The sequence below is a fragment of the Mchenga conophoros genome, linkage group LG13, assembly GCF_057382185.1.
Source record: "Mchenga conophoros isolate Kocher_MC1m ecotype Shallow Benthic linkage group LG13, M_conophoros_male_GT1.1, whole genome shotgun sequence".
NCBI lineage: Eukaryota > Metazoa > Chordata > Actinopteri > Cichliformes > Cichlidae > Mchenga > Mchenga conophoros.
Window position 1 is genome coordinate 5,564,918 of NC_140538.1, and position 24,914 is coordinate 5,589,831.

Below are 24,914 nucleotides of genomic sequence, written 5' to 3' on the forward strand. Positions count from 1 at the left end.
AGTGATATTGCAAATCATTTTTTTTGTAGAAAATTTTATTTTGAAATTTCTCTTCATACTTGTGGAGCTTTTCAATTGGGCCTCCTATTAACAGAATGTTGAACCAGAGGTGAAAAGTTAACATTGGTACATCTAATCTGTAACTAATTGCATTTTTACGGTATGTTGGAGAGACTGTGAGAGAGAAGGCAGAAAGGGAGTTATCCAGAGGTCGCGAGAGGAGAAGGGGAGTGGTTGTGGGGTGATAAATTGATTAGTAAAGTGGAGTGTTCGCTAATGGACCAGTTACATCATTGAAAGTGATTGAGAGGGAGATCAGTAGAGAGTGACAAAGAGGTCTCATTAGGTTTTTCTGCAGGAAATATTAATTTTCCTTTTCCCTCTGTGTTTCGTAAATGGACTCTAAAGCTATATTGCCTGCTGGGACTCTGCTCCTTGTTGTTTCTCTGCAGTGGCATACAGTAAGTTTATGTGCCTGTGTGTTTGTGATCTACTGCAATTGCAGTCATGATGCTTAAGATGCACATGCTCAACACAGACTTGTCGGCACACGGGATACCGTATACTGATAGTAGTGGGTCACCTCACTTTTGTGTTGACTAAATATTAACATTAATATGAAACAGAACAAGAAACAATAACAACAGCAAAAAAATAAAATAAAATTACAAGTAAACACTGACTATGGCCTCCTCCAGGACACACAACAATTTAGTGAGTTCTTTATTGATAATTTATTGATAAAAAATCGTATTAACCAAATACATGCAACATAAACTAACCAACCAAATACTTTGTTCGGTATACCTGTTCAGCTGCTTATATGGCAGAAACCAGCACATTTATGCATGGGAATATGGTCAAACAGTTCAAACTGAGCATCAGAATAGAAATAGGTTAATAGAGTAGGGGCTCAAAATAAAGCCACACACAAAAAAAGCACACAATAAAAAAAAGAAAGGTGATATAGTGACTTTGAACGTGGCATAATCATTGGTGCCAGATGGGCTGGTCTCAGTATTTCAGAGAAAGCTAATTTACTCTGATTTTCTTGCACAACTTTCAGTAGGGTTTATAGAAAATAGTCCAAAAATAGAGGAAAATGCCCAGTGAGCAGCTGTTCTCCGAGTGAAAATACCTTTCTGATGGCAGACGCCAGACGAGAACTGGCAGACTTCTTTGAGTTGATGGAAGCTAATAGTAACTCAAATAACCACTCATTACAGTCAAGGTATGCAGGTGAGCATGCACCTCTGAAGGTAAAACTCATCAAACCTTGAAACAGATGGGCAACAACAGCAGCAGAAGACCACACCGGGTACCAATCCTGTCAGCTAGGAACAGGAAAGCGAGGCTGCAATTTGCACATGCTCACCAAAACCAAAAAAGGAAGATTAGATTGCCTGGCCTGAGGAGTCTGAGCTTCACATCATGGATGTGGAGCCAAAACATTTCCAGTATATCATGCCAGTATGGTAAATGGTAAATGGCCTGTATTTGTATAGCGCTTTACACATCCAGTCATCCACCGATTCACACACTGGTGATGGCAGCTACATTGTAGCCACAGCCACCCTGGGGCGCACTGACAGAGGCGAGGCTGCCGGACACTGGCGCCACCGGGCCCTCTGGACTAAAATCCTTGCAACAATAAATATCTACATTTTAGATAAACATAACTTAGCTTTGCAGTTATGTTTACCTCCTTCACTCACCCAGGATGTAATGTGATTACTTGGTTTGTCTGACTATTCATTTGCCAAATTACTTGAAACACTGTGGATGCATTTGCATGAAAATGCAAGCAAGCTTGGCGCTGCCGAGCATAAAAGTGTTGAACATCAACACTGAGCTGAAGAACACCAGGCCAGTGTTCTTCAGACAATGTTACAAATGAATCTGCATCCAGATATCCTTCAGGATTCAGAGATTTAATTCATTCATGGCAGGGAGATGATGTTCAGATTTATTCACAAAATTCTTCAGGCATTTAATCTTCAAGGTAACATTTGATACTAGTGTGCTGCATCTCAACAAATATCAGAGACTATCTGTCAATATATTCCTGACTTTGAAAGCCAAAAGAGGTAAAAGAGTACGATGCAAGCATTGGCCTACTTAAGTCTAACTTTTGGGGTCATAAGGACATGACAGAGGAGCAACCTTTCTACCGCTGCCAACCTCCAACCCTGACTCCTTCCCTAGTGTAAGACACCAAGTCTAACACTGTTGCCAGGCAGCAGTCATCAGTTGCTAGGCGATGCTGATGGCAAAGGGGCTGAAGGAGTAAGACTGATGACAAGCAGAACATGACAGGCAGGAAGGAATGTAGACTAAGTCTTTGAGGCTTAGAGAGTAGTGCTGCTGGAGATGTAAAGTTTGACAAGGTGGTGATACCAGAGGAAAGTTCAGTTAGTACATCACCACAATCACTAGGGTTCACTCTGAGAAAACACAGCAGAACTCAAGCTAAGTTACACAAACCAGCCAAATTTGAATGGGAAATACTGCACGTGAGTTTAACCACAGGTCCTAAATTGTTCTGTACTTACTTCAGATTGTGATTTGCAATTCTCCCCCAGCTAAAGCATTGTTGTCTATGTCTTTATTTCAGTAGCTTTCTTTCTCACTTTCTCTGTTCTTTTAGTGTCTTCCGTCAGCTACCACCGCATAGCAGCAAAATGTGAAATACTCACCCAAAAAAATCCATCTCTTCATGTTTGTGGATACTAATTGTCTCCTTTTTTTTAACATCATGACTTTGAAATTGATGTATTTCACTTGTCCAGACTTTTCGACCCTCTGACCTCCAAGAAAAAAGCTCTAAAAGACATGACAACTGTTGTATTTGACCTTAACTGTGATTGTAGTAGTTTAAATGGTGATTAATCGCACATTATAAGCTAACACTGTGTTAAAACAGGCATGCGCATGTCCAGTCATATCCAGAAATACTGGTCGGTTAAACATATTATTCTTATAGTATTAATCTACAACAACAGTTACCCGTTTGAAGATGTCATCATCCCACTTCCTACTACCTTCTCTCCCACTCTATCTGAATGGAAGTCATAATCGAGCACAGGTGGAAAGTAAACCGATTATGACCGCACTAACCAGCATTATACTGGTCAGAATGGTTACATATGGTTACGCAGGAAACTGTGCATTTACAATCTGCTCAGTTTTAAGTGTCTTCTGTCTTTTAGACCACTCGAATATTCTTAGTGTTTTCTCTGTCACCTAAAGAACTATCAGATTAGTCCAGGAACTCCCCTAATTTGAAGAAATAGAAATAAGTGTAACGATCTGTCACATGTTTGGCTCTAGTATTTGGAGAGAGAGGCAAAATGCTTCACTGCCAATCTCTCAAACCTCCAAATACATGAGCAAACATGCGATATACATGAACAAGAATCATTAAGCGTAATAGCATTCAGCAGGTTCCATGTAAGTTGATGTAGACGTGTCTTTTTTTAGATAGCAAACCAAGTTTTCATGCATTCAAGTTCATGTATTTGCGGGAGCATTGGGAACTCATATTCCTCCAGAGGGAGGGAGATAAAGTGCTGCAGGTGTTGCCAGTGGAAAAAAAAGTTGAGAACAAAGCGCAGAACAGAACAAGCATCAGTGACAGCAGATATGACGCTGATGTAGTCAGAGCATTAAATGGAAAGAGGGAGATGTGGTGGGGTTGGGATGCAGAGCAGCTTGCAGATGGGCATGCTGCAGTAGCTTAAGTAGCTTTCCCTATTTGAGATTGTCCAGTTGGGTGTGTTGAAGGATATCAGCTGAGCCTGGGCTGTCACTGGCAGCAGCTGCTCTGTCAGGGTCCCAGATGAGCTTTGCTCTTTGCTTTACTTTCCTACACGATGAGCGTTGTTGAATGCTGAATAATGTAAGATCAAAGAGAGAGGATGTTTGGAGTTCTCAAGCCACGGCTGTTGAGGAAACTGGAAATGCATACTCGACGGCACATGTGGCCGACAGAGTCAGAAGACAGATGTTCGCGCAGCGTCGGTCATATCAAAAATGCAAATCAGTTATATCACAGGACTGAATTATTCAATTGTTCTTTTTTTAAACATTCTCAGTGAGCGGAGAGTTTGAGTCGTCTCCAAAATATACACACTGTCAGGTGGAATGTAACACACAGTACTCGGAGTTTAGTTGTGAGTGATAATGCTTGTAGTCGGGGGGGGGGGGGGAAAGTCCACATGGAGTTCTTCTATCCAAATGGCACAATCTGATAGATCTGGGTGTATTAACACATCAAATTGAACAATTTGGTCTATTTAATAAATACAAATAACCTCATTTCTATTTTTTTTTTATTTCTCACCACCTCTATCCTATGAAATGTGTGTGTAATTAACAAGATCAGGCAGTAACTGAAACCTCTGCACTGCCATTGGGAAACCCCTGAGTAATTAAACCAGAAGAAAAGCAGAGGTCACAAACACTGGGACTTGGTTTAAGGAAAAAGGACTAATGCGTTGATTGTCACCAAAGGGACACACTGCCAGCCCTGTAGTGTCATTGCCATCTACTGGCTACTTGTTGGAAATGCAGTTTTTATTTATCATCAATCGTGCAGGTGTTGCTCATTTATAGGAGATGCCAGCATGAGTAACCAAGATTATAAAGCACTGACTATCAAAAAGCGGAATGAATGGAGCTTATTCACATTAGTTTGGCTTACTGAAGAGACTGGAAATAAAACCATAACTGTAACACAACATAACATCCTTCTTGTATTTTTGTTGTGTTTTCGTACAGCAGCGGCAGGCTCTACCGAAAATGAGGAGCGTGTGTTTCGACAGCGGATGCGTCCCAGGAAGCGTCAAGGTGCCGTCCGTCGGAGAGTCCACCAAGTCAACGGACACAAGTTCATGGCCACCTACCTGAGACAGCCCACGTACTGCTCACACTGCAGGGACTTTATCTGGTTAGAAGCACATGCACGCTCATGTCTATAGAGTGATTAATATGCACACAGTCGTTACAGGTCGGCAGAAAGAAACCTGTAAATAAAGAAAGAAAAATAATCAACAAACTGTAGATGAGAGTGTGTCTGCATTGAAGACAGGACGGGAATGTGGCAGCAGTGCAGCGAGATGAAAGCAAGGCTCACTTGTGTGATTTGCGAGTCCTTCTATCAAAGATTAATGAATCCAGAGTCTCTCACTGAAAATGCCAAGGGTGGTTCAGAGTGAACATATGAAGTGTTGATAGGTTAATAAAGAAAAAGTTTCTTAACTGACCAGCTGTATGTAAACATCAGTTTTACAATAGCTGCCTTTCACTGATGTGTGTTCACTGCTTCACTTCCTTAACCCAATTTTCTCCCAGTAATAACCTGCTCTCTTGTTTACACGTAAGCACAGTGGATGCTGTGAAGTGGGGAGTAACAAACAAAGCCAGCTGTGTTTGTTTCCATCCCAACAAACGGCTGTTAGCTTCACTCACATGGAAACCATGTGGCCTCGGTGCTCCGCTCGCTTTCAGCCGGCTCTGAAAGAACGTTTGATGTGTAATCAGAATCACAAGGGAGCTGTGTTTCAGTCTCCGAGTGGTCAGGGTCTGTGATGTGGTGAATCAGCAAAAAAACTGCAAGGAGTCTGTTTAATTTTTGTGTAAGCTCACTGTTATATCCTGAAATAATCTCTGAAAAATACACCCTTTCAGTGGGTTTGAGAACAGCGCCACTTTTCGTTTCTTGGCCGTGTATAAATGTGTCGGAAACCAGCATAGACTGCATCATTTTGCAGAGGCTGAAGAATCCACTGAATATTGCCGAAGAATAATACTAGACTCCCATCATCCTCCTGGTAGAATTTTAGAAGGAGGAAAACTTCCAACCTCTACCTTCCCTTATGTGTGCAACAAAAAGCCAAAGGAGAAAGAGAAGATGCTGCAGAATTTGCATGATGTTAAACACAAAAAGGCTTTTTCCACAAACTGGCTTACAGCTGCGCTTCTTTCTCTTTTATTAAGTGAAACACATTTGCTTTAAATTGGAAGTAAGGACACACGGTTTTAGAAAAACAACCACAACAACTGGTTAATGATGTAACTGAGAAAGAACTCCCTTTTAAATGGGAGACACTTCCAGTCGAACCAGCCTCAGGTTTAAGCGCCTGCTGTAGTTAGTTAAGCAGGAAAAAGATAAGTGGCAACAAACAGGACAAAACCCAAACTTTGGAACAGAGTAGACAAATCAAAAAAAAGTATTTGCATTGAGCAAATACAATAAGTCCTCATCATTCAGGACTTTATCTGTGAAAGACTGATTATAAATTCAAAGTAAAGAGAAGTTAATACAGGTGAAAGATAAGCCGTTTTTCTAGGCCCTGGTAGAAGCTGATGTAACAAATTAATGGACTAGTTTATAATCATTCAGACCTTGATGTTCACTCATAACCTTTGTGGGGCTTGCAATAAAGCTTGACCTTCAAAATCAAAGTACTGCAACAATCAGATATTCTATTTTCTATTAAATACAGCTTAAATAATCTTCTAAAATTGTGACATAAACTTTGAAAAAGGGAATCAAAGTTTCTAAATTATGTAAAAAATATGAAGACAGCAGTCCACAACACTTTTTTTTAAACATTTCTCTTATCTCTGTCTGATTGTAGGGGGGTTTTAGGAAAGCAGGGCTATCAGTGTCAAGGTAAGACAATATTTACCTTTACAAGTGGCTGCACTTTAATCACACGTAAAACCTGTTAATGCGTGCGTTGTATGTGTGTACCTGCTGCAGTGTGCACCTGTGTTGTCCACAAGCGCTGCCATGAGCTGATCATTACCAAATGTGCCGGCATGAAGAAGCAGGATGACATGGTCGGGGAGGTATGGATGTGAAACACTTTGACAACCTACGCACGGATTCTTAGAAAGTTCAGGGACCACTCTAACATTAGATCCTTGCAGGTTTGTCTTACTGTCCTTTGGTGCATCCTACAGGTGGGGTCTCAGAGATTCAGCGTTAATGTCCCGCACAAGTTCAGCATCCACAACTTTAAAGTTCTCACCTTCTGTGACCACTGTGGGTCTCTGCTGTGGGGTCTGATGCGACAGGGACTCCAGTGTAAAGGTACAAGTGAGCACGTGACATTCTTTAGTTAATACAACTGTAAGCAAATTAAAGATGTCTGTATATTATCGTTCGGATAAACTCTTTCTAGAATCTGTTCTGAAACTGTTCTTACTCTTCTTGCTTTGTTTCCCAGTTTGTAAGGTGAACGTACACAGACGCTGTGAGAGCAACGTAGCTCCAAACTGTGGCGTTGATGCCAGAGGGATCGCTAAAGTCCTGTCTGACCTCGGAGTCACTCCAGACAAGATCTCTAACAGCGCCCAGAGACGGAAAAAGGTTTGGAAATATGCCAGAGTGTTCTCAAGAGGCTTTAGAGTTATTCTAAATTTTATATTTAATGGTATTTAAAGAAGGTGTTTCTGAATAAACAGTGGAAACTAATTGAGGGGCGTACCCACTGGGGATGTGTCCTTCAAAAACCATGTACTATAAAGATGGATCTACGCACTATGGTGTCAACCGCTGCTGTGTGAAGTCCTGTTATGAAGCCTTGAGATGAGCGTTTTTGCTGTCGCCTGCATGTGGTGTTAACATACCGACCGTGAATCATAAGTTCTTGATGAAAATGTTGATGGGGACATGTTTTCTGTGAACAGCTTACTCAGGCTCAGGATCCTCAGCAGCCGTTATCAGGGATCCCTCAGATAGAAGACGATCGCTCAAAGTCTGCCCCCACCTCCCCGTGTGATCAGGGTAGGCACATTTTCTGACTATTAAACTCTGAAGAGCAAACAGAATGGAGACACACAGCACAGCTCTTATTTTTCTTGGTTTCTTGCAGACGTGAAGGAGCTGGAGAACATCCGGAAGGCTCTGTCATTTGACCACCGCGGAGAGGAGCACAAAACACACCCACTGTCTTCCTCCTCGTCTGTGGACACGGTAACGTGTGACACGCACACAGGAGGTGATGGGAACAGCGTCGGAGAGGAAAGCGAAGAAAGTCAGGCGAATGGCGAGGTCAAAGGTCACAGCGCTCCAGAGGCCAAGAGGATGAACCTGCATGACTTTGTGTTTATCAAAGTTCTGGGGAAAGGAAGCTTTGGAAAGGTGGGCTCACTTCCTCTGCAGCTCTGTTTGTGAAATTCAGTAAGATGTGCAGTGAAAAGGATGGACCAGAAAACACAAACGAGTTTGTGTCATGTGACCAGGTGATGCTGGCGGAGATGAAGGGCACAGACGAGGTTTATGCCGTCAAGGTGCTGAAGAAAGACGTGATCCTGCAGGATGACGACGTGGACTGCACCATGACTGAGAAACGGATCTTAGCATTGGCCAGGAGACACCCCTATCTGACACAGCTCTTCTGCTGCTTCCAGACTAAAGTAGGGACCCCCCACACACACACACAAACACACACACACATACGCACACAAACATGCAGACATTATTTGCACCTCCAGGGGGCAGCATTGGAATTAGAATCTGTACCGTCGTACATCGAAGCTGACAAGCTCTCTTGGAGAAAACATTTGCAGTTTGTTTCTTGATGAAAACTTCAAAAGTACAACAGATTAAAAAGAATGAAAATAGAAAAATTTAAAAAAAGAGGGAAACTCTCACCCGACAAGTTTTAACATCACAGGAAAAACTGAATCAAACTGCAGGCTGTTCTCGAGCTTTTTCTCTGCTGTTTTTCTTTTGAACATCTTTAATCCAAATCTTTGATCATTTGTTTCTGCTGCATCTTGAATTTGAAGAAATAAGATAAAAATAACTTACATGTTCAGGATAAAAGATTTTACTGCTCTTCTAAGTTTGATTATTTAGTCTTATTAGATTATTAGTAAAGGGGATAAAAGATCATTTAAAACCTGAGAAAAACCGTTAGGCAGTCTTCTGTTAATTCTTTTGTAATTTCCTTTTGTTTTCTTCCCCTCTCCTTAATAGAAAAACGATTGTTGGGTTAAACTGCGTACATCTTGTGTTCACACGTGCACTGCAGCAGTGAACCTTTGTGCTTGGCAGGGGATTATGTTGGATAGAACATTAGCTGATATTTAACCTGCCTTATTCCTAGAACAAAGCCTGAGTGATGTTGGCTTGCTCAGAGGTAAAAATGGTGCTGCTAATAGTCTGGTGCATTTACCACTGGGAGGTACGTGCCTCCTTCACACTCAGGCTCCTCGCCTTAGGCCTCCTGGCTAAACCACGTGGAGTGTTTCCACCAGTGCAAATGAAGTGAGGTGTGATCAAAACGTTTCAATGATGGTTCTCCAAACGTCAAAACCCTTACCTGCTGTAAAGACAGTAGGTAGCTGAAGTTCCATTCAAGCACGCCACCTTGGCCCTTGGACTTGTTACGCTGTGACGTCTGCTGGATTCACTTCAGTGTCAAATGAGCAAACCTTAAATTTGATTTTCAGAAAGTGGACAAAGTCACAGGGATGCATATCTGGGTGAGAGGTCAAAGGCGAATGTGGGTTGCATAATCATTGTGCCCTGTGCTGACACAAGATGGCACTGTGACATGCTGTCAAATGTTCTCCCTCAGGATGCTGCAGTAACACCCCAACAACTTAACCTGGGGTACACATTCTTAGTGCACAATCCTGTAAAAGTAAAAAAAAAAAAAATCCTCAATCCTCCCTTACAGTGTGGTAGGTCTAGCAAAATGATGAAAAATTTTCAGTTGTAGTGGGACGCACAGTTCTCATAACCAGCAGCGATTTTCCACATGAAAGTCTTGTCTGTTTGAAAACGACATCGATGCTAGCAAGTTTAAGGTCCACAGAGATATCACAGGTGCCAGACCAGGACCTCCGGAGCGTGATCCAAAAATCGCTTCATTGTTGGAAGCTGCCTGAACATCTCTGAGAAGATGATTTTGAATGAGAGGTGGCTCAAATTTAGGATTTAAGTGACTTTGTGGAGAAAATATCCCAACTTGATCCTCTCAGACTTCGAAGTTCATGTGTGAAAACGGCCTAAGGCCATTACCTGTCCACCCCTTGACCTAGTTGTATTTTAGGTTCATTATTTAGGGTTAAATAGGCCCTAAAGGAGGACGTGTTAACAGCTAAGCATGCCGTGTAGGTTTGTAAACACATCCAGAGCAGTAATAGACTGAGAGAACTACAGTCAACCTATACAAGAACTATAATAAGAGAACTGCTCTGTATTCACTTCTCAGAACACATCACAACTTCTCGTTATGTTTTGGATCAAATCGTCTTCAGCTGTCATATTTTATATCTGCTGAATGCAACATTTTATGAACTGTGCTGTTAAACAGGCAGCTAAGAAAGACTTTTAAGAAAATATTTCAAGCAGCTTTAACACTAAAGCAGCGAAGCACCAGTCTTCAGTCTTCTTGCTCTGTCATTCACAGGTTACTCTGCTTTCATCATCTCCACTTTTAGCATCTTTATCCATCAATACTTTAAGTTGGCTGTGACAGACAGACACACAAAGGGCAGCTGTGGGTGGGACGCCCCTACATGGGCAGTCCTTTCAGACCTCTGTATGTTTTGTCTATTGTGCGTTACATAAATGTTCCTGTCGGGAACCATATAGTGGCTTTGTACATGCACATGTGTGAGAGCGTGTGTATTTATGATAAAGCTACTTCCAGGTGTGTCCTTTCTAAAATGCAGAAGAGAGCAGGACACATAATCCGCTGAGGTGCAAACTTCTTTCTGATCAGCTTGAACCTGAAGAGGTTCAGGTGCTTTACACAAGCTGCACACACAGTCAGCGAGGTAAGCATGAAAGTTGGAGAGGTTTTGTTATTTAAAAGAAAAAAAGCTGAAACCTTTATTTTTTTATTACAAATACAGCATCTCTTCAGCTCTTTCCTGAAATAGCTAAAACCACTCATCAGTGTCAATGTGCCTTCATGTGTGCACTTTCACAACCTGGTGGAGCTGAGTACGAGAATGCAAATGTTCTGCTGGATTTATAAATTCTTTGCCATCCCTCTTTACTGCGAATTACAATTTAATATCTAATCATGCCCATGTGTGAAAAGCCGAGGCAGCTGTCCAGTGAATTTACACTGAGTGAGTGAACGCCATGTGTTCTGCCTCCTGCACGCTCTACCAGACCATTTAAAGTTAACACCAAGGGTGTCAAAGTCATTGTAGTTGGCTCAATTTGACCTCAAATGGTCTAGACCAACCATTGTTCACCTTTAATGAACCATCGTTTTACCAAACAGATGAAAGATAAACACTACTTTAAAAATCTCTATTTTTCTACTCTGAAAAAGTGCCAATACATGCACATTAAAATTTATGGATCACAGTACATCTACAAAAGTTGCTGTGCTGCTTATTTATGACCCATGCAACTTCACATTTGGAAGTTGTTTTTTTTTAATGTGCATGTATTTTCACTGCTATTTAGCAACACTAGTGACCCCACATCAATACTACCAGCGCACTTAGTTATAAAATTGGAGTTATTAATGACTTTTCTGCTTTTATTCACACTTTTCAAAAAGCCATCCAGTGCACTTTTGTTCTTAGGTCCGCATGTTTGACGTTGCTGGTTCAGACCCTTGTTTGAAACAAACAGAGTCTTTTGAGTAGTGAGGATGCATCTGATGCAGAGAATTTCCCATCATGTCCAACATGTGAGAAAAGACAGCCTGCTGACTCTGTCCCATCCCAGTTCTTCCACCAGCATCCAGAGTTCAGCCTGGTCACACAGGAGCCGTAAAAGCGTAAAAGCCTATGATGCATATCTCTCACACTTTGGTGTCTGGTGTGATCGGCAAAATAATTTGATCCATTACTGACCTTTGTGTCTTAAAAGTGAAAAATAGCCATTTCGTGTTCATGTAGATAGACAGGAATCGGTTGTATGAGATAACACTTCAGTCGTTAAAACAGTCTTTAAAAAAGTTACACTATATATTCACTACATGCACTGTACACTATAGGTCTGCTGTAAATGAGGCATTTATTTTAGAAGACTTGCTGTGCAGTTCTTACAGGTACTAACAAAGCCTACTTCTGAGAATTCAGCTTATGTTCCAGGAAATGATGTTTTGACAGGAAATGGAATATACACATACTGCATATGTGTGTTGTCTGTATAGCTCTGGTCACAAGTTCACAGACACTTGTCACGGCCATAGATGTCATGGTAATTTTAGGCTTTCTATGATTTTTTTGGGGGTATGTAATTTTTGCAGGGTGGAATGATTCTATAGCATTTAACTTTTATGGTTTTATAAAACAATCGGGTGCACAACTTTGATAATATTTAGAATTTTCTCTAATCCACACAGGGTCAAAATGATATACATTATATACATTATACACATAATTCACACTAATGGTCAGATTCTACTGCATGTGAGTTTTTCTCAGTTTGTTATATTTCATATTTCAATCATACCACACCACTGAACTTTACTTATGTGGAATCCTCAGTTTATAGAAGGTTGTGCCTCTGACATAGACTGTTGTCAGTTCAGCAGGTAGCTTCCTATCTGCAAAAGTGGATGTATAAATAATAAATGCATGGATTTATTCTCTTGCTCTACATTGTTTTAGGGATTGGTTTGCTGAAATAGTTTCCTTATCTTCACGTGGTATCGTTTTTCTTCCATTCTTTCTGTCATCATCTCTGAAGAGATCTGGAAAGAATCAACATTTTTCAGAGTTTCAGTTAAGTTTCCACTCTAGAATTGAAACCAACCATCTTTAAGTTTTGTGATCTGGTCCAGCTGTCGTCACTGGACCGAAGTTCAGGGGAGGTTTCGTGCCTCAAAGTTAGGTTAACATCAAAGTAAAAAGTCAGAAGTGTGAAAGAATCCTTAACCTGCTCATTTAAAGCAACATGACCTCACTTTTGGGAATAACTTTCTTTGATAAAACGGCGCTTCTTTGTTCTTTTCCTTTTCTGTGTCAACAGACCATCAATTGAGTAGCTTCTCAAGGTGTGTTTGCTGCTGCCAGTGATCCATATAATACTATTTTTAAGACATTTCAGGGGGCTGCATGACCTTTTTTTAATGTTTTGAAAGGGGGAGTGTCACCATAATCACCTTCTTTATATTTAAAAATCTAGAAGAAGTAGACAATTAAAAAAATGTTTGAAAGGAAGAGAATTATGACACACCGGTAAAGAGATTATTTCACCTGCTTCTGCTTCTACTTCTCATGTTTGAACATACATTGCAAGATATGCAGTGAAAAATTTGGAATTCTACAGGGGACCAGTGGGAGCCAGATATGTCAGGGAGGAGGCATAGAAGATATTTTGCAAGCTGCATCTGTATTTATTTTCTCTGAATGCTCTGGAAAGTCTTACACTAATTGATGGTGTTTCCTGTTCAATTTATTTATTCCTGTTATTTTCCTCCAAAGCGAACACAAACGTGTGTGGAGTCGACAGAGACGGAGAGAACGATAGAAAACGTCATAGAGACGAGACTGCATTGCGTATTTGTGTCTTGCATTATTTCGTCTTTATTTTGTTCTTCCTATTTTTTTCTTATCAGATTCATCCTCGGATGCACGCACACACACACACCCACCAGCGGTTATTGAAACTGTGTTCTTGATTGAGACAAAGGGACTGCGATTCTTATGTAACAGCTTTGATCCTTATCAGTGATGTGTATTCCATATGTTGTGGAACCCCCACCTTCATCACCTGCCTCACCCAACTGACCCCATCTACTTCCCCTCACCCTCCCACCTCACTCTTCTTAGAACACGCACTGAATGCTCTGTAAACAAACCCACATTTACATCCTGCATCTACAATGACACAGACACAGCAGCGGTGTCACTCTTCGCCTCTTGCAAAACGCCAGTTCCACTCAGCCTTTCACTGGGCTGATCTGTATCGACTCAGTTTGCTAGTCTGACCGTGACGATACAATGTGGCACTGATTTAAACTGAAGAATTTAATCCAAGAGATTTATTCTGCCATTCTTTTTAAGTGTCTGCAGAAGGATTTCTGTTCCTTGTGGTGTTTTCACCATCCGTCTGTTTTCCACTATGGAGTTTAAGGCGAGGCGCCTAGACCTCGCTCTACTCAGCCACCTCCTCCAGCCTCACTAAGGATGTGTTCAGGAGGTGTGTTAATCAAAGGCCTGAGCCACGTCAACTGGCTTCTTACTATGCAAAGACATAGCAGCTTCCCTCTGAACCTTCCCCAATCACAAGCTTCTCAACCTTTTTCTTGGAGAAAGCTTCACCACCTGTATCCACAATCTTATTTTTTTTGATCAGTACCCAAAACTCATGGCCATAGGCGAGGGAAGGAACATTGATCTACCAGTAAATCAACAGCTTCCCCTTTATGGTCAGTTCTCTCTTCACCACAGCGCACTGATACACTGTTTGCACTGAAGACGCTGCCTTCAGTCCATCTTCTCTCTTCCCGACTTCTAACAAGTTCCTGAGATATTTGAAGTCAATAACTTGAGGCCCTGACTCATCTCCAGTCCACCCTTGTCCAAATGACAACCATGCCTTGGTTTTGCAGATGGTACTTTTAATATAACCTACTAATTACTTGTAGGTTATACAAAGCTAGAAACATTACTCCACTTTAAAATAATAATTATGATTTTTTTTAAAGAACCCCAAAAAAAACTCTTATCTCACCTCAGTAACCAGGTCTGTCCCTTTAACTCGGTGAGGTCTAAGGACGGGACGCTTCAGTGGCCCCTACCTGCAGGCCTCCGGTACACAAGCCTGTCCAGACATGTTGTGCCGTGCACAAATCTTTGGTGGTGAATACATGGAACGTGGTTATGCAAGTGTTTGTGTGTCTGTCTGTCTAAGAGAGATTGTGCTAATTTGAAATATTATTTTTTTTCTAAAGTGATAACTGTAAAAACCTCCGTCCATCCATTTTCTTTGATTTATAATATTTATAGGATTTTTTTTATTTAGTGCTTGTATTGATTCATTTTATATAAATGTGAGTAATTCAAAAATTTGAGAAAACTATCATTTGGATTATTTATTTTTGTTATTTTACTAATTGTTTAAGTTATTTTATTATATTATTTGTATAAATCGATTTTGATAATTATTGCGGTCGATTTTTATATTATGCATTTTTATTCAATTTAATTTTAAACTTCTGACTACATTATAAGATATCCCAAAACCTGATGGAGGCACTGAGTTCATGGTGACATCACTATGCCTAAAAAAGTCTTTGTACTTTGTGTGACCTATGTTCTACCTACAACCGCCCTGCCCTCCTCGTTCTTCTTAATCGACTGTGGGATCACAACCGTTCCCCTATCGGCCTAATTACCGCTGAGAAATGTAAATAACATTATACAACAGTAGCGCCAAGGCCTCGTTCTGCTCGATACACTGTGAGGCTGAAAAGTGAAGTCAGAGAAGGAGAGGACGAGGAAATGCAGATGGCGAGGAGAGCAAACTAGAGATGATGAGGGGAAGACGTGAAAAAGTCTTTTTTCAGTATTTGTGATAACAAGATGGCTGGTGGTATTTGTGTTGTTGTTTTCTTTTTGCCAAAGTGAAGGAAAGATTACATAAAGAGAAGCAGACGTTGAAACAGATTGGTTTAAAGGGGAAAAAAAGTAGCTGTGATGCAAAGACCCGGTTAGATTGCAGTGGAGAGTGAGTGTTTTTTAATGAACTCTAAGAGGGAAAGATCAGAGGAAGCAGGGATGGCCAGAAACCAGGCAGGTACATTAATGAACCTTTGTTGTTCGGTGCTTAGGACAGAGAGCGACAGATGGACTGACACAGAACGATGGAAGGACGGATAGAGATGAAGACAGCCAGAGAATAGCAGACACAGACTGAGGTTTAGAAGACTGAGAGCAGAGATGAAAATCAGTCAAACTCAACCCATGTGTCTTAGTTTTTAACATCTGTTATATCTGCAACTATTGACATTCACATGTGGCGACATAAAAATTATTTGTATTTATCAATTTTTTGTCCTATTGTATGTAAAGTGACCACCTTTGTTTTAGCAGTAATAATGGATAAATCAGTTTGATAGATATCAATCTTGCAACCTTGTTTTGGTCATTTATGTGTGACACTATGTCTCAGCTGAGCATTGAGCTCATTAGCACTCCTACTACCACTACTTAGGATGTACTAGACTTACTAATTCATGCTTATAAGCTCTGCTTTTGAGGACTTTAACCTGTCACGACACAGCGGATGCCCTTTTTGTCACTGCCGACTAGAGCAGGGCGATATGGCCAAAAATATTTATCACGATATATATTTGAAAATTTGCGATAACGATATAACCGACGATATAATTGATGCGAGACAAAATACAACTCCACAACATTACTAGCGCAAAAAGACAACCTTCCATTTATTTTCACTTAAACAAGAAGCTGGTTTTTATGTACATTAAAGCTTTATAAAAATGTAACAGTGCAAATGCAAATTCCTTGCTGAAAGTTTAACCAAAAGGCATTTCCAGTAGAAATGGGCTGACATATCCTGAGCATAACCATGTATAATATCCACTGAAGTTAAAAAGAGGTGCTTTGCAACATTAAACTGCAGTGTGCAGTACGTATTTTTCGGACCATAAGGTGCACGGGATTATAAGGCACATTAAGCGAAACAAAGCAGTCAGATAAATCAAACTTTATTAAACTCATTCTTCTTGCTTCCTCCACTTCTGTACCATTGATTCATTAATGTTGAATTCTCTGGCAGCGGCTCTATTCCCATGTTGTTGCAGTATATTAATGACTAACCTCGTATTGTGGATGGATTATCTCAGTTGTTCTCCTGACTGAAGTTTGGTCCGTTTACAGCATCCTGCCATGCGATTGCATTTGTCTCTAACCATGAAGAACCTTCACGTTAACTTTTATAAGTGGAAAAGTGTTAGTGTTCGTCCTCCAGCTTCACTGTTTATGTTATGCTAACATAGCTGTGTCGCTAGCGATCACGTAGCACATCATTATATACCAGCTAGCCCAACTTCAGTAACCCTACAAACGTCACTGCTGTTTAGTTTCCTGTCTTCATTTATGTTGGAAGTGATAGCAGAGCTGTACGTTTGATTTTTTTCAGAAATCTCTCCGTCAGAACATGCTATATCATGCTTAGGTAACTAGCGAAACTAGCGAGCTAACTTCCGCTAGCTTCCTGCTAACTTCTAACTCCGTTAAATGTAATAACTTTTGTTTTCATGGATGCCTGGAAGTTAAACTTTATAGTTACACCTGGTAAAGCAGCAATGCTGATCGTTTTATTAAAGATGAAAGAATTTAGACAGTTTTTAACTCTAAGTGATGCTGCAGTGTTGTTTGACCTGAAGTATACGGAGTTTAGGACCCAGATTACTCCCAGATTTAAGAGCATCTTAGTCCGACAAATATGACAATAACAACGGCCACTTGCATGTTCTGCAAAAAAATGTGCTTTGTTGTGTATCTGACGGACAAACACCAAACCAGTTCCACATCACTGAAGTTGCACCATTTTTACAAACCAATTCTGGTTCATCTGTTTCACTCAACAATCGGCCATGTGCGTATGAAAACAAAGGCACTGCACATGCGCGTTTTACTCCCATTCTATCGCGATATTTCATTTTCCTATCGTTGCCTAACATTATACCGGTATTACCGTGAACGGTATAATATGGCCCAGCCCTACTGCCGACACTTTTCTTAAACTCTTCAGCAGCAGTGTTGTGCACAGTTCACATGAACACTGCCCCCTGTGGCTCAGGTAACACAGGACATTATTCACATTAACTTCATCACAGGCTTTGTGTCAGGGTTATGGCTGGGGTCATATCTTCCCCTTTATATGGAATTTATACATAATTTAGTAATTGAAGAATTGCAAGGCCAAACTGTACCTCAGAGACTTTGATTGAAAGATAAGATCTTTTTGCTTTTGAAAGTTATGCTTGTTTTGCTAAAATGCAGCCTAACCCTAAACCTACCTGTGGTTTAGCAGTGACCTGACCTGCAAATAACTTTGTGTGCATGAGGTTGGGGGTGCAATATCTACATCTACATGTGCTTTTATGTGGACAGTAAACAGTCATAATATCTAAATACAAACCTAGTAGCTATTTGTGGTAATAGCAAACTTATTTTATTGTGAAATTTGAACCTTTCTTGCAACTAAGCTAAGCTAAAGATGTGTTTGCAGTCTTTAATCTCATGTGAGATGTAGATGGTGAACTAGACCATAATTTGCATTTAGATTTAGATATTAAATATAAACTAAGACCAGCACCTGATGTTACACAATACAAATGTAAGTTGCAAGGCCTGTTTTGACACCCTTGAACTGACCCCATCTCTTCACCTTAGACTGAATGTAAACACTCACACACTCACAAAAAAAACTTCAAACATATCCACCCAGACAGCCTTCCCTTCCAGGAATAGTCTACTTCTTATCATTATGACAAATCTTCAGTGGTGTTCAAGAGAGCTGGGTGATAGTTAGACCCTTTACAAGTCACTGTGACACTATTATGTGAATAGAAGATGTCTTCTGAGCGTTTCTTCTGGGCAAATTAGCTTTTCAATAGACGGATCAGTAGTAACAACCAGCAACCTGATGCCAGCTCTGTGTTTATCACCTCATCAGTACAAATTATTTGGATGTGTGTGTGTGTGCGTGCGTGCGTGTGTTCTTGCACTTCTTGTGCAACCTTTAAAATGAGAGCATTTTGTCCTGTCCTCTTTCCCCCAAAGAGCTTTTTGAAGACTGCAGTGGGCTTTTTGAGAGTTGCAGTGGGGTTAAAAAAGCATCTCTGACACAACCATTAACCCGATGTCAGCAGTGTCATGCTGCTCCTTTCTTCGCACAACAGATTTTACTGGCACCATTTTTGCACATTTTCAAATGAAAAGAGGAAAGCACTGGTAACATTGACAGTGCTGTTATTACAATCACATCTTCACCCATCCATTTTTTAACTACTTATCTGACTAGGGTGGAAGGCAGCTGCGGCCTAGCCTAGCTGGGCAGAAGGGTTCAGCCTCACCAGCCCATCATAGGGTTTTTTGTCGTAGTGGACTAATGTAGTTAAAGTAGATTTTTTTTCATTAAATATCATGTTCTGTCTCTTCCTCAGTTTATGTTTCATACTTTTTGCCCTTTTTGGTTTCTTGGTACTACTGTTTTCTGTATTTTTTTGCCCCTCACTCTCTGACTGGTTGCAACAGATGGCTGCCTCTCCTAAAGGGCCGTTCACACAGAGATGTAGTTGTTGGTTGGTCACTAAAGCACAGTCCAGGCTCCGGTTTCCTAGGTAACCCTCCAATGTATATACTACCCTGCCATATGTCTGTCAACAGTGTCCTTAACTCTCATTGGTAGTTGCTTTAGTTGCTCGCTTTGAAGTTGAGAAAACCTTATCTCAGGACCTCTGCACCAGACCGTCACCTAATGTGATTGACTTTTTGTGTTTTCTTCTCGTCATGTTGCTGGTAATCCCTTCCTCTGTTGTAGCTGTTCTTCCTGATTGGGAGTCTTCGCATCACTGGGACGCTCTGATGTTGTACGATGATTACTTTAGTACATAAAGTAACTTGAGATGATTTTTGATGTGTACTTGGGTTAATTTCACTTTGCAGCCAGTCAGAATTTGGCCTTAATGTAGCATCCATCCCCATGGTTGTTGGGCAACACACTTTTTGCTTGTACAGGCCTGCACACAGGTTTGTGTCCTCAGCTTTTGCGTTGGTTAAATTCCCATAATCCTACTCCTAGAGAAGGCAGAGGGAGCCATAAATACAGTTTAATATCTTTGAGCGTTCAAGAAAACCAAGAAAAAACAGGAGGAAACAGGAGAACCAACAGGTGAACCTTCTCGCCGTGAGGCGAACTTTTGCACTATTGTGCCGACCCATCAAAGTACATATTTGGCTTCATCTGTCCCACTCTCTTCTGTTTTCCAGTTATCCTAACATCCTTATTATGCCACTTGTTCCCTCCATCCTCCTCTCTTCCTCCTGATGTGCTGCTGACACGTTCTCACTCTGTCCACACATTGAAGATGTGCAGGGAGTGCTCACACATGTATGGATGAACATTGTCCTCACAGCACTTTTTTGTTGCTTAGAGACAGAAAAAACCTTCACTCACAGAATCATCTACCTCTTTGTCCAGTTCAAAATCACACAAAACACACACAGTACACAGTTCACCTGATCGACCTTTTATAGTCACCTGACATTCCTGGAAGTCTGTTTCTCATTAAATGAATCACAGTCAACTACTTACCTCCTTTTTTCCCCTTTTGACCAATGAAAAACAAATCAGTTTTACCCCTGTTCTTTTTATTCCTCGACCAGAGACGGCACCGGACTCAGTAGTCATTTTCACAAAACTTTATTCATCTTTACTCATCTTTACTCATCTTCATTTATCCTCATTTAAGCATGCATCTTCTAGAAGGGAAGACTTGCCAGGCTGGTGCCCCTCTGCAAAATCTTCATCCCTTTGTTAGTTACAGCCAGCTTTATAGAGGCGTCCCCATCATAAAACCCCCCCACGGTGTGCTGCAAACTCTGTGTCTGTGTCTATGTGAGTGCTCGTGAGTGAGTGTCCGTGACAGTTAAAAGACTGTGGGTGTAGGTGACTCCCTAGAGGTCATAAAAACCCATCTCCCTTCCAGACCACAGTTATCCAGTTACAAATGTTGAGACCTTTCACAGTTCAACTGGGGGAGGGGTCTTCTACAATCTACTCCTAACTTCATGACACAGTCAGGCCTTTATTACATTGAGGGCAGTGTCAGTGTCTCTACAATAATTCTACATTCTATGTTAACACATTTCTAAACTCTAAAATAAGCTAAACATTTCTACACTTGTCATTCATTCATTTATTTATTTATTATGGGAACAAGGAGTAAGATGATATTCTGTGGGAGAACCAGCAGCCCACACCAAGTATTTAACTTCTGTCAGAGAACTACAGTGAGGGTGAATTTAGTGTGTGAGAACAATAAACACACACAGGCACAACATTGAGGTTGCCCGGCCAAATATGTGTCAGCCTTGAGCAGTGCAGAGTTGTTCTTTACAAAACTACAGTCATTAGTAGAGGTATGTTTGCTGTTCTTGGGTTGCAGTTCAGGCATAGACAAACATGTAATTTTATACTTGAAACCCTTACATAATGCATTCCTTAGACCTCAGACTTGATGTTTACTTACCTAAACCCAACAGTGGTAGAGGTGGCAGGTCAGAAAGGATTAATATAAATCAATTTTGATGTTAAATCTTATAAAAGATTTTTTTTGTTATAAAGTTTGTCTTTAGTTTATGATGACATGTTTTTTTTAATATAGTTATTGACATAATTTTTTACATATCTGTGCCAAAAACTAAAGTGGCTTAAACTTGCATTCTTTCTAATGGCCAGCAGGTGGAGAAAAAGTCAGATTCTAAGAAATTCTGTAAGAAAATTACTTTTTTGATATAGTATCTCAGGTTTTTCTAAAAAAAAAAAAAAAAATTAAAAAATTATGGTCCAATTAGTGGAAAATAGAAAATAAATCGAGCTATGCTTTAGTGCATGTCTCTCTGTTTCTCAGTTTGAGCCTGGAATATATAAGCTTTTTTTAAGAGCAATACCATACATCACACAGTACCATACAAACTATGCAATGTCCACACTTTTAAAATGAGCAAAGTATGTATTTTATGGCTCTGTTTTATATATATATAGCATGTGTTGGAAACACTGACATAGTTGTGGCTGAAATGCCAAACTAGTGGATGACTATGACCATCTTTTATATACAGTCTACGGTCTGTCCATAGAGACACATCATCTATAGGCTGCTTCCAAAACTCTAAATTGCTGCCAACATTTGTTCGTATGATTGAGTCAATTACTGATTTCTGGATGTTGTATTTTTGTGCCAGAGCCAGAAAATTGTATTAATATATCCACCTTAAGCCGCAGCTTATTAAATGTACATCTCACTATATTTAATTTCTGCTATTGGTAGCTTTTAATAACATTGGATAGTAGAAGGACATTTGGAATACAACAGACATCTAAAATGATCAACATTTCTCAACTTTAACTTCCATTTGCGTAAAACAAATATGTATGAAACCCTTACTGCATTTTGCATTGCCCTGTATTACTGCTGTTGTGTGTTTATACATGCAGTGATTGATAAATATGAGGAACAAATTAAATTGAAGATTATACAGACTCAAGGCAAAGCCAAGAATGCAGGAATGATTTTTCTACTAAACACATTAGGGTTTAATATGTTTAACTGATTAGAATGCAGAATTTTTGAAAGCAAAAACAGGTTCAGTGGCCACACACACAGAGTACGCTCTGTCCTCCAATTACAATTATTTCCTTTTGCAAGGAGAAAAAAAAGGAAAAGTCCAGCTCTTCTCTTCAAGTCAACATCTGCGAAAAACACATAAATAAAATAAAAATAAAAATAAAAGGATGAATCAAAGTTTTTCTGAAGACTAATTGTCACATCTGCAGTGAAAGTCACTTCTCAAAGTTACCATATAGCATTACGAAAACTCTGATTACCACAAAACAAACTCAGGACCCAGATTCTGTTGAAAGAAATCACCAAGTGAATCTTTACTGGTTGCCTCTGTGTGGTAATGACCAGCAGCCAAACGGTAATGGCTCATAATGTTCCGAGGAAAATAGGGCAGCAATTGAGTTTTTTTGTTCGTGCATGGACAAAAGTTCAAACCCCACTTGTTGTTTTTTTGTTCCCCGTTTTTGACTGACTTTGATGAAAGTGTTTATTTTAGCTTCATGTCAGCCGTTCATATTTTCAGGAGAGGAGAAGCAGTGCGTTACAGCTAACATTTCAACAACTGGAGTGGTGGAAAGTAATTCAGCAGATGAACTCATCTTATCTAACATTTCTATAATTAGATCTCAGTTTTAAGGGCAATGTGAGCACATCAAAATTATTGCAAGTTAATAAACAAATATATGTATGTATGTGTGTGTGTATATATATGGTAAATGGCCTGTATTTATATAGCGCTTTACTAGTCCCTAAGGACCCCAAAGCGCTTTACATATCCAGTCATCCACCCATTCACACACACATTCACACACTGGTGATGGCAAGCTACATTGTAGCCACAGCCACCCTGGGGCGCACTGACAGAGGCGAGGCTGCCGGACACTGGCGCCACCGGGCCCTCTGACCACCACCAGTAGGCAACGGGTGAAGTGTCTTGCCCAAGGACACAACGACCGAGACTGTCCAAGCCGGGGCTCGAACCGGCGTGTATATATATATATATATTCCCACTAGTGCTGTCAGCGTAAATCTTGTTGAAATGACGTTAACGCCACAACACGGCAAATCTCCGTTAACGAGCTACCGCGGATCGCCCCGTGCATGGGGCTGGACGGCCAGCACGTTAACGAGCTAACTGCGCTAACACACTAGCTCCCACCCATGTAATTGAGCATTGCGTGGCACAGCTGACATACTGTTTTACTTTTGTCCATCAGGGTCATGCTTCACATGAAAACCAAAATAGTTCCAAAGGCCAGATCTGAATGAGGGTGGGGGAGGTTCAATTTCGGGTAGCGTTGAGGCAGCTGCCATGTTGCAAAGAGCTTAGCTTCTTTCTCACTAGCTTGCGCTGTGCTCAGTGGATCTGCGCTCGACAGTGCAGCCTAGGCGGAGTAGTTGAACGCATATCCACTGAGCGCTCAACACAGACAACATCGTCAGAAGAAAAGTTGATAAAATAAATCTCAGTGGTGTTCATTATCCTTTTTAAAGCCGTATAAGCGCGGTTAGCTCATTAACGCGTTGACGCCATGCAGCCCCACGCACGGGGCGATCCGCGGTAACTCGTTATCGGAGATTTGCTGCGTTAATGCGGTTATGGTGTAACGTCATTTTAACGAGATTAACGCTGACAGCACTAATATATATAAGTGTGTGTGTGTGTGTGTGTGTGTGTGTGTGTGTGTGTGTGTGTGTGTGTGTGTGTGATTGACTGTGTGGTCACAGTACAGACAGTATGAGGTAATGGTTTGGGCTTGTATAAGATGCAATGAGATTCAAGTTAAGACTTGTTTAACAGCAGGCTGGCACCAAGAGGGCTCATACACACAAACTTTAGAAACACACACACAAAATAGTCGGATAACCATCAAGACGTTATTGTCAGCATTATGTAGAATGTAGTGAATCGTCTGGCCGTGTGCCTCTAAAATATGCCCTGACTTTGTCTCTCTGTGTGTGTGTGTGTCTATGTGTGCGCGCCCGTGTGTCAGAAATGGGAAGCCAGTATCTGTACATTTGTAATTACAGTCAGGAAATGTTTATTCATGTTTGATTGGGTGGGACCAGCTGGGACTTTGGGTACATTTAAACAAACTATTTCAACATCCTGTTTAAAGTCGCTTTCAGGAGGAGTGGAGGGAGGGAAGAAATTCTCTCTGAGGTGGACTATCGGCCACTTATGTAACACGAAATTTTGAGGCCTCTTTAAACTGATAACAGAGGGGAGAAAAGAGCCCAAGGTTGGCTTTAACCCTTGTATGGTGTTCGGGTCTGTGAGACCCGTGTTCAGTTTTTTTCAAAAGAAAAATTAAACAATTAATTATTTTTTCACGTGTAAATGTGTTGTGTCTTTCCACTCACTCCACTTGATTATAACTGATTTATTTATAACATTTTATATAAAAGAAAAACGAGAAGCACATTAATTCATAAATGTGATCTAACAAAGGTAAAGGGAAAAAATTAACCATGTTTGCTGTTCATATGTCTTGTAATTGGGATGAAGTAAACATCTGTTGAGTAATTTAACATAAAATTGTTTGATAGTGTTAATTTGGAAAGCCAAAACTCTAGCGGGTCCACCAGACC

The 24,914-nt window shown here is 40.6% G+C and overlaps 1 protein-coding gene across 1 annotated transcript in view; it reads left to right on the plus strand.

The window, feature by feature from the left end:
• LOC146560731 (protein kinase C epsilon type-like) overlaps nucleotides 1-24,914 on the plus strand; it is a 97,953-nt gene that overhangs the window by 46,373 nt on the left and 26,666 nt on the right. The window contains exons 3-10 of the mRNA XM_085296145.1: nucleotides 4,780-4,948; nucleotides 6,642-6,676; nucleotides 6,767-6,855; nucleotides 6,970-7,099; nucleotides 7,236-7,378; nucleotides 7,699-7,795; nucleotides 7,884-8,152; nucleotides 8,254-8,427. Coding sequence (XP_085152271.1) covers nucleotides 4,780-4,948; nucleotides 6,642-6,676; nucleotides 6,767-6,855; nucleotides 6,970-7,099; nucleotides 7,236-7,378; nucleotides 7,699-7,795; nucleotides 7,884-8,152; nucleotides 8,254-8,427 — 1,106 coding nt within the window. The remainder of the gene's footprint in view (nucleotides 1-4,779; nucleotides 4,949-6,641; nucleotides 6,677-6,766; nucleotides 6,856-6,969; nucleotides 7,100-7,235; nucleotides 7,379-7,698; nucleotides 7,796-7,883; nucleotides 8,153-8,253; nucleotides 8,428-24,914) is intronic.